Source organism: Myotis davidii, unplaced genomic scaffold (assembly GCF_000327345.1).
Source record: "Myotis davidii unplaced genomic scaffold, ASM32734v1 scaffold616, whole genome shotgun sequence".
NCBI classification, from domain to species: Eukaryota; Metazoa; Chordata; class Mammalia; order Chiroptera; family Vespertilionidae; genus Myotis; species Myotis davidii.
Window position 1 is genome coordinate 2,294,987 of NW_006291965.1, and position 8,961 is coordinate 2,303,947.

Genomic DNA, 8,961 nt, shown 5'->3' on the forward strand with positions numbered 1-8,961 from the left:
GTCAACAAAAGAGTGCGTATGTGCCAGGAAAGCCATGAAGGCCATTTAGCTGGTATGCTATTCCATACATAACCCTATACTGTATACTTTATGAATCAATAAAAAATTTACTATTTTTAATTATAAACCTGTGTTTTCTATCAAAATTACTTCTTGCGTGAATTTTGGGACACCCTTTACTAATATTAACCTAATGTGCTCATCAATGTGGTCCTGTTAGTTCCAAAAAAGCCTTGGCATTAATTCATTAACTGTATATGGGTCAGTGGTTGAGCATCGACCCAGGAACCAATAAGTCACTGGTTTGATTCTGAGTCAGGGCACATGCCTGGGTTGTGGGCTCCATCCCCAGTAGAGGACATGCAGGAGACAGCTGATGAATGATTTTCTCTCATCATTGATATTTCCATCTCTCTCTCCCTCAGCCTTCCTTTCTGAAATCAATAAAAATATATCTTAAATAAATCCGTCTGAGTTTACAGGACATGCACCACTTCCTCAGAAGCAGTCTGACTGTGATTGTGACAGGGCCTTTGGTAGTGTTGTGAGGATCCTTGGGTGAGACTTTACAAATGAACAAACAATGATAAAAGTACCCCTGATCAGTTTAGTTTGCATGGGGCTTACTCTATTATAGCCCCATAGCACCTGAACAAAATCCAAATAAAATACCAAAAAAAAAAAAAAAACACGGTAGTTTAAAATGCTATTTTGTATAGTCACGTAGAATAATAAGACAACCAGAGAAACTCCAGTGGCTTGAATTACTGCTCCCCTGTGAATCTGCATCTCCCAGGGTCCCACACAGCCTGAGCCTGAGGGTATTGGAGTAGGAAATCCATTATGAACAACTGAAACCAGAGGGGTATGTTTCCAGATAAGGCTTACAGTACACCTTTTCCCAAACCTGTTCTCTACTCACAGCCCTCTTTTGGTTTCCTGAATTTCAATCCTCTTATACTCTGCATATGTGTGGTGGCCTAAGGACACCATCTTCTTGGAAGGTTTCCCCTCAGTGGCCTAATATTTCAATTGGGTACATGAGTCTGTGGTTTCGTTCTTGACCTTTTGGAGTCTCGGCCATAATATAGACAAAGAGAGTCTCATCTTAAATATCTTTACAAAAAGCCAATGTGCACATTCGGCCCAGTAGTAGCAGTTAAGGGCAAGGAAACCTTCAGTCAGCTAAACAGAAATGCTGGTACACATAAGAAGCAACCACTCAGCAACAATGCTGAAAAAAAATGCTATGAAGGCATTTAGGAGGAAGAGCAGATGGGAATAGGGCTGGCCAGCACATATGTAGACATAATTTGGGAAACAGGGCAGAGGTGCTAGTTAAGATGTAAGAAATCAAAGCCCTAACATATGCAGTAAGGTGTATACAATACTCAAGCCAGAGCAAAAAAGTAACCAGGCTCATTTTCTGCAAGGAGTATGTCCTGTCAGATGTTTAAAAGGACTAAGAGTGGAGCAACATGGCACTTTAAAGGGAATTTGGGAAAGTATTTACGATCTTAGACTTTGGAACCAGTAGGGAAATAAATGGATTTTAATTTTTAATACTTGCCAGCTGTTTGACTTTGAATAAGTGATAAAGCTTCACGTAGCCTCAGTGTCCCCATTTACACAATGTGGGCCATGTGTGGTACCTGCCTGGGGAGTTTTTCCAAAGATGAAATGAGGCACTGTTCATGTAACCATCTTATTGAATTGATTCTATTCCATCAATAGAATGTGATCATTAAGCAATTTGATTTTAATCAAGCTGCCCCTTAAATCCCACATGGATAGCTAGCTCTTTCCTTTGGCTTGCTGGAAATTTTAAGCAAGTCCCATAGCTTTTATGGGCCCCTCAATCTCAAGAAGGATCTCATTGTAGCTGTGAAATTTTCCAGTCCAGTGAAGTAATCACTTCTAACTGATTAGATTTAAGGTTCCCACCTTCCCAGCTCAGGGCTGCTTTAGGCCTGGAAGCCTGCAGTGGGTGGGGCCTTGTTCCACTGCTGTTTCCTTTCCAGGCTTCTCTCTTCTATTTCCCCCAACTCCCAGGCCCCTCCCAGGTCTGGCTGATGGGAAGAGATGAGGCACAGTGTTAAATGGCCCTTACTCTCTTGACCTGTGCTGGTGGTCCTGGGCTTAGAGGACATTCAAAATTGACTCCTCTCAGGCGGCACAACTGTAATTGTTTCCAGGAACTCTCTTACAAGAGCCTCCATCTGTAGCTTGCTGGAAGCAGGCAAAGCTCCTCCCGGTTGATTGTAACTCCTCTTTCTAAGCCTTGAGCATCTGATGGGTCTGTTGTGCTCAGTCTCTTCATTCCCTGCTCCTACTCTAAGCAGCCTTTTCAAGTGTGCTCCAGCCAATTCTCTCCAATGAGGCCATAGGTAAATTCACACACTCATATATCCTTGACCACTTCAAGGACTGCTTCTCCCCAAACACTCCCACCCACTGCTCTGCCAGACCAAGCATGGCCTCTCAGCTTTAGATTCTCGGCATATGTCATATACCTGGACTCCATGTCCTCTAAATTACAGGACACACCTATTAATCTCTCTGAGTGGTTCCCTTGAAATACCTCTCAACTGTGGAAGGAGAGACATACAACCCACAACTAAATAAATCCTCTTTCAACTCTTGGGCTCTAGTCTTCAAAGACATAACTGTTCATACTGGCCTCACAGCTCCTGCTTAGGTAGTCCAACATCTTGCTTTAGGACATATGGCTCTTGCCAAATATCTAGAGTGTTCTAGTATTTAGACCTCCATCAAAATCTGTGACAAGAGGAAGAAAAACTCATCCATCCTCCCGCCACATCTAGCATCCCACCTGACACATGAAGGTATGGAGACTCTGTATCCCCTCCTTCTTTTTATATACCTGGGACCTTGGGTGAGCCATTTGAAATAAGTGAATCTAGGTTGAGAACTGAAATAATATCTTCCTTGTCAACTTTATAACTTTGTTTGAGAATAGCAAGGAACAAGATGAATGAGCAAGTGCTTTATATATTTAAAAATAATCTATAGAGAAAAATGTAACCTACTATTAAGACATGAGAATAGCAGTTTCATCAGAAATAGTGACTCCTTGGTCTATTTTTCTTCCTATCTAATACATACAGCAAATCTGGTAAAGGAAGGACAAGTTTTCAATGACCATGAACAAACATCAGAGAGAAGGTTAATTATCTTATTTATGTATCACATATTAAACCTGCGGGTTGACTACTAGAATGCATGGAATATAAGGAATGAATGTTGTGGTTCTTACACCTCATACTTCACTTCATCTTGCTTCCTTCAACAATCCAGAGACCAAAAACATTTTCACTTAGAAATAAAAAATAAATGTTTTTCAAGGTAAAAACAAAACAAAACAAAACAAAAACCCTCTAAGTGCATGCCAGGTAAAGCCTGCCTTTTCCACTCGCTCTTGTCCTGACTATAGCCCTGTGCTCAAGAAAGCAAGGTTAAACTGGATTTGGGAGAGTGTGAGAGAGTGACTACTGATAGAGTTAGGTACTAGACTAAAGAGCTCTATCCATGTGTGAGCTAATGACCAAAGAGACAGCCTGGTGCAAAGGCAAGAGGGTGGGGTGGAAACTGATGAAAACATCAGAATTCCCCTGAGAACTGAGCTGTGAGGAAAGAGCACAACTGAGCAGAGAGAAACAGAGATGCCAAGAGAGACTCTGTGTGCTTGTGTGAGAGAGAGAAAGAGAGAGAGAGAGAGAAAGAGAGAGGAGAGAGAGAGAGAGAGAGAGAGAGAGAGAGAGAGAGAGAGAGAATGAAAGAGACTGTCTTGCTGTCTTGGTTCTTTTAAATTTCTTGGTTCCATATCCAGCAGTTGTATCTTTATAATAAGTCCCATTTTTCAGACTATCCTTATTACTCCGTCAGTTGAACTATACAAGGAAGGGAGGTAATAGTCTGGGCCCTGCAAAGCTAATTTATTTCCATCATACTGGAGAACTGAGAATCTTCTAGAACCATTTCTAATGTATAAGTGTCGATCTTCCTTCCTGGACCTGCCCTATTTCAAACTAGGCCAGCCTTTGAGGGCAGAATGTGATATAAACCTAGTTTTTTCAACACATTCACATCTGCCCATGCCAAATGACCAGCTCTTCAGGCTCCAAGACCATCCTATTAAGGCTGAATTGAACTTGCCCAAAGCTCTTAGCATTGTAGGACACAATTTAGGGGTCTTTGCAAAGTTGAGTTCCTGCCTCATACTGATTGGGTAGACATCTAAATAGCCAAGCAATAACCCACAAAAGCAGTTTAAATACAAATTACTGATGCAATGAAATGAATATTCTTTTTGTAACGGGTGTACAAATATTATAAGGATATTAGCATGTTTTAATTACTCACAACTCTGCCACCATAAGTACAAATAGAACTGAAATCTAAGTCTTCCACTCCCTAACTGTGTGACTTTGAGAAAGTTGCTTTACCTCTAGGACAGTGACGGCGAACCTTTTGAGCTCGGAGTGTCAGCATTTTGAAAAACCCTAACTTAACTCTGGTGCCGTGTCACGTATAGAAATTTTTTGATATTTTGCAACCATAGTAATACAAAGACTTATATTTTTGATATTTATTTTATATATTAAATGCCATTTAACAAAGAAAAATCAACCAAAAAAAATGAGTTCGCGTGTCACCTCTGACATGCATGTCATAGGTTCACCATCACTGCTCTAGGACATCCTACCCATCTATAATCAAGATAATACCTATTCACATGGTTTTGTGAAGGTCAAAGCAGACACCTAGCAAGATGCCGCAGGTGCAGCAAAAGTATAACGATAGTAATCATTCCTGGAGCACTTGGTCTGTGCCAGGCTGAGGTAATCATTGTACCTGTTTTATTTCATTTTATTTTTCCAATAACCTTTTGAAGTATACACGTGTTTAAGGTAAAGTCACTGAAGCACGCAGTGATTAAATCACGTGCCTAAGTAACTAACATAGCTAAGAGGATGGCACCAGCAAAGGGCTCCTCCCTTTATTTTTCATTCTTCACAAGGGGGAAGAGTCCAGGCTTAAAGAAATTAGCAGCAACTACTCACTTGGGGTTCATCAGTTCCAAGTCTCCGATATGTTGACTCACACAGTTTTTTAATTTTCTCAGGACCCTCGATATCATAATCTTTGGGGTAAGCTTCTCTGTTGCGGTGCCTTAAGAAAAAAGTAAGAATCCGTTAAAAGATAAAGCTTATTTATCATGTACTGCATTTAACCTTTAAAAAATTATCCAATAAAAATAGACTATATTTGGGAAATTATTTTAATTACAAATTTACTAGATTTATGACATATATTTTCCATCTCTTTTTGACTAATACTGAGGCTACTTCTTAAAAACAACTTGGCACATGTGGTAAAACTAATATCACAAAACAATACTTAGCAAGCAGCAATTATTCAGTGACTCCAATGAAGTGAATCTTATTTAATAATGTAGATTAGTTACCAAAAGTAAATTCTAAAATAAGACATGGTAATATCTTAGAAAGGCAACTTGCCACTTTAGAAATTTTTCCCACCATGAATTTTAATTATAATTTTTTTTCAAAATGAGAGAGAACAGAAAGTATTTGCTCATATGAATTTATAACATGTGCTCCTGTTTCTAAAGAGGGTTTAAAAGAAACTGACAATTAAACATAAGATAGAAAAAAACAGTTCTTAAAACATGTAAATGAAACAAGAAAAAATATTCCAAACATCTTGTCTAAAAGACTGGTTAGAAATAATAATAAGGGAGAAATTTGGGGATAGAGAAGAAAGAAGAGGTGAAGTAGCCTGCAAGAGAGGTAGCTATTTTTATAAAGCTTTCTTGGGTAAGACAAAGGAAGCTGAGCCCAAGCACCCCTCAGAAGTGAACTTGCAATTAAGGGATACAGGGCTAGAATTGTGTAATGGACACTGAGGTATCCAAAAATTTCTCTACCTATCCGTCCCTTCAACTGTCCCTTCATTAAGCATGTATTTTTAGGTACCTACTATGTGCCAGGCATTTTGCTAGGTACAGGGGGTGCAATGGAAAGCAAGCCTGATGTAGCCCCTGCCTTCACTTGCTCATAATGTGGCAAGAACAACATACAATTAAGAAAAGTCTACAACATGCTGAGTGTGGTCACAGGACTGTGGAAACAGAACAGCATCCATTCACCTCAATGGGGCACTCAGTGTCCAAGTTAGGAGGTCTTTTAGGAACCAACCCTCATCTTGGCCTTTGTACTGCATTCAAATTACACCTTACCTCTCCACCTCTGAGAATTGGGAGTGAGTTATGCAGAGAATACAACAGCAAGGAAGCCCAGATTGAAGTGGCAGAGTTCCAGCTCTCTTGCCTTCCTCACAACTGAGCATTAATTTAAAAGTATATTGATACAATACCAGCATTTTTTGAGACTGACAGAAAGCTCTCATGCAAGTCCTTAGTGGGTATATTGAACGACATCAAGAACCAGGAGTGGTAGAGGTAATAAGGCCATACATTTGAATCTTTGCTAAGCCAGGTCCTAGCTGTGTGACCTTAGGCAAGTTATTTAACCCTCTTGCTTCATATGTAAAATGAGAACATAAACAAATACCAGTACCTTTTTAGATTTTTATTAGAATTAAAATGAAAAAATACAGAAGGTTCTTCAAATACTGTAAAGCTCTATAAACATCTATGTATAGTGAATACGAATCAGGCTTCAAAAATTCTGGTATATAAGAATCACAACATAATTTTTCAATAATTAAACTTAATTTCCATAGTTTAACAAAGCTCTCACTTTCCAGTTGGAAAACATTAGTCTTGGTCAGTTCAGGAGTCCTTTCAGCTCTAAATGGTCCAAGTGGTTCCCCCATGCCAAGAATCCATCTTTGTTGTCATTGTCGCTTCTTGGTAGCATTTGTGGAAACATTCCCCTGTGGTTTTTTGTTATGGATCCATGCAGATCTCTGCTATGCCTTCCTGGTCCTGCCACACAGATGTTTGTATAGTCTGGCATTGAGACACAAGGGTGTCACTCACTAGCCTATCAAAAACTTTCTAGTATCCCCCACCATCCAGGGTTTCTAGAAATCTTCCAAGTTAGGTTGTCATCCTAAAGTCTAAGCTTTTGAACCCCAAATTCAAGAATTTGGCTATGTTGCCTGCTGGGTCATTCTTACCTGAAGCAATAAAATTAGAATACCAAAGGAGAACCAAGATGGCAGCATAAGGTATAAATCTGTACGTGCTGCCCCTCACAACAACATTAAAACTACAACTATAAGACAAAGGAGATATCATCCAGAACCACAGGAAAGCTGGCCGAGTGGAAGTTCTACAACTAGAAGGAAAGAAAAAAGCACATTGAGACCAGGTAGGAGGTGCAGAGGTGCCAAGAACAGAGGTTACAAAAGTACGCGCGAGGCGGCTGCACCTGGGTGCACAATTTTTTTCAATCTGAAAGGGATACAAGCTCTTGAATGCACTGAACTCATTTACGGTGAGACTCTGGGGTCCCAGACTCCTACTGGGAGAAACTGGACTGTCTTGCAGTGGGTCGGAAAGCGAGGGTGGCTTTCTCGCAGAGCTGCTCACAGGGATCATTGTTGCTGTGGGGGTGTGGGACTTGAGGACGCAGAGACATGGAGTCGCAGAGACAGCTGACGACAGCCATTGCTGTTTACTCCGCCCTGGTGATTCTCTGAGACCCCGCCCACTCAATTTACATCTCCACCCAAGCTGTGCCCAGAAGCACAAAAGAATTCCTGCACTTTTGCAGCCTAACCTAACAAACTGCAGCTGGGTCAGAGAGCTCCAAAACTTCCAAACCCCAAACAAAGAGGAGAAATCTGCTGATATCACTGTAGCTCCTGCTGGGTGCACTCACACAGTGGTTGACTTGGAGATCCAGGAGCCAGGGTACCTCTGGCCAGATACCAGATTTCAACTCCTCACATCCATAAGGGACACACTCAAGAAGCAGACTCAGTGATCACCAAAGCCCCACTGAAGCAAGTCCTACCCCATAAGGGTGTCTCCAGCACAGCAGTTCTTCCACTGTAGACACAGTGGGTCCTCGCAGTCAGCCAAAAATGTGGAGACAAAGAAACATGTCACAAATGAAAGAAATGGAGGAAAGCAAACTAATGGAGGACATAGAGCTCAAAACCACAGTTATAAGGCTACTCAAGAACCTTCTACGAACCTCCGAGGAACTTAGTGAGACCTTCAAGGATCTTAATGAGAATGCCAAAAAAAAAATGGGAAGGACCAGGCAGAAATTAAACATACACTGACTGAAATTAAAAATAATATACAGAGATCCAAAAGCAGACTAGAAGATCCCAAGAATCAAGTCAAAGATTTGAAATATGAAGAAGCAAAAAACACCCATCCAGAAAAGCAAAACGAAAAAAGAATCCAAAAATATGAAGATAGTGTAAGATAGCGTACATTTTTTTTTTTATAAAGGAAGGGACCCATGAAGGCAAAGACAGCATTCATGAAAGACAGAATGCAGTTCTGATTATCCCACCATATATTTTAAGTTGTATTCTAACTGGATTATTACAAAAAATACAGATATGTTTCTTTTCTTATAGCAATCTCAATAACAGCCAAAAGCCCAGAATTGAAAAGATAAATCTATAATGAAAGTGTTTCCTTGGAAGACTGAGCTAATGCAACTAGCATTCCCTAATGCCTGTAGGCTGCCCGTGAATAATGTGCCCACAGCCTGCAGCCTCCAAGAGACACACAACTGAAGGCTTAGACCTCCTCCTATTTCTACAAGGCTGCCAGCCTAGCAAAGAGAAATATACGTGTTTAAAAATTATAAAATATATAACATGTAGTAATATAGAATGAAAAATATCAAAAGTTTTATTAAATATACTATATTTTTAATTTTTGAATTTTTATATTTTAAATACAACATATGTACTATACACTAAATA

The 8,961-nt window shown here is 40.1% G+C and overlaps 1 protein-coding gene across 1 annotated transcript in view; it reads right to left on the bottom strand.

Moving 5' to 3' along the window:
• LOC102772014 (chromosome unknown open reading frame, human C9orf135) overlaps positions 1-8,961 on the bottom strand; it is a 54,939-nt gene that overhangs the window by 29,159 nt on the left and 16,819 nt on the right. Inside the window, exon 2 of the mRNA XM_015565029.1 lies at positions 5,085-5,193. Coding sequence (XP_015420515.1) covers positions 5,085-5,193 — 109 coding nt within the window. The remainder of the gene's footprint in view (positions 1-5,084; positions 5,194-8,961) is intronic.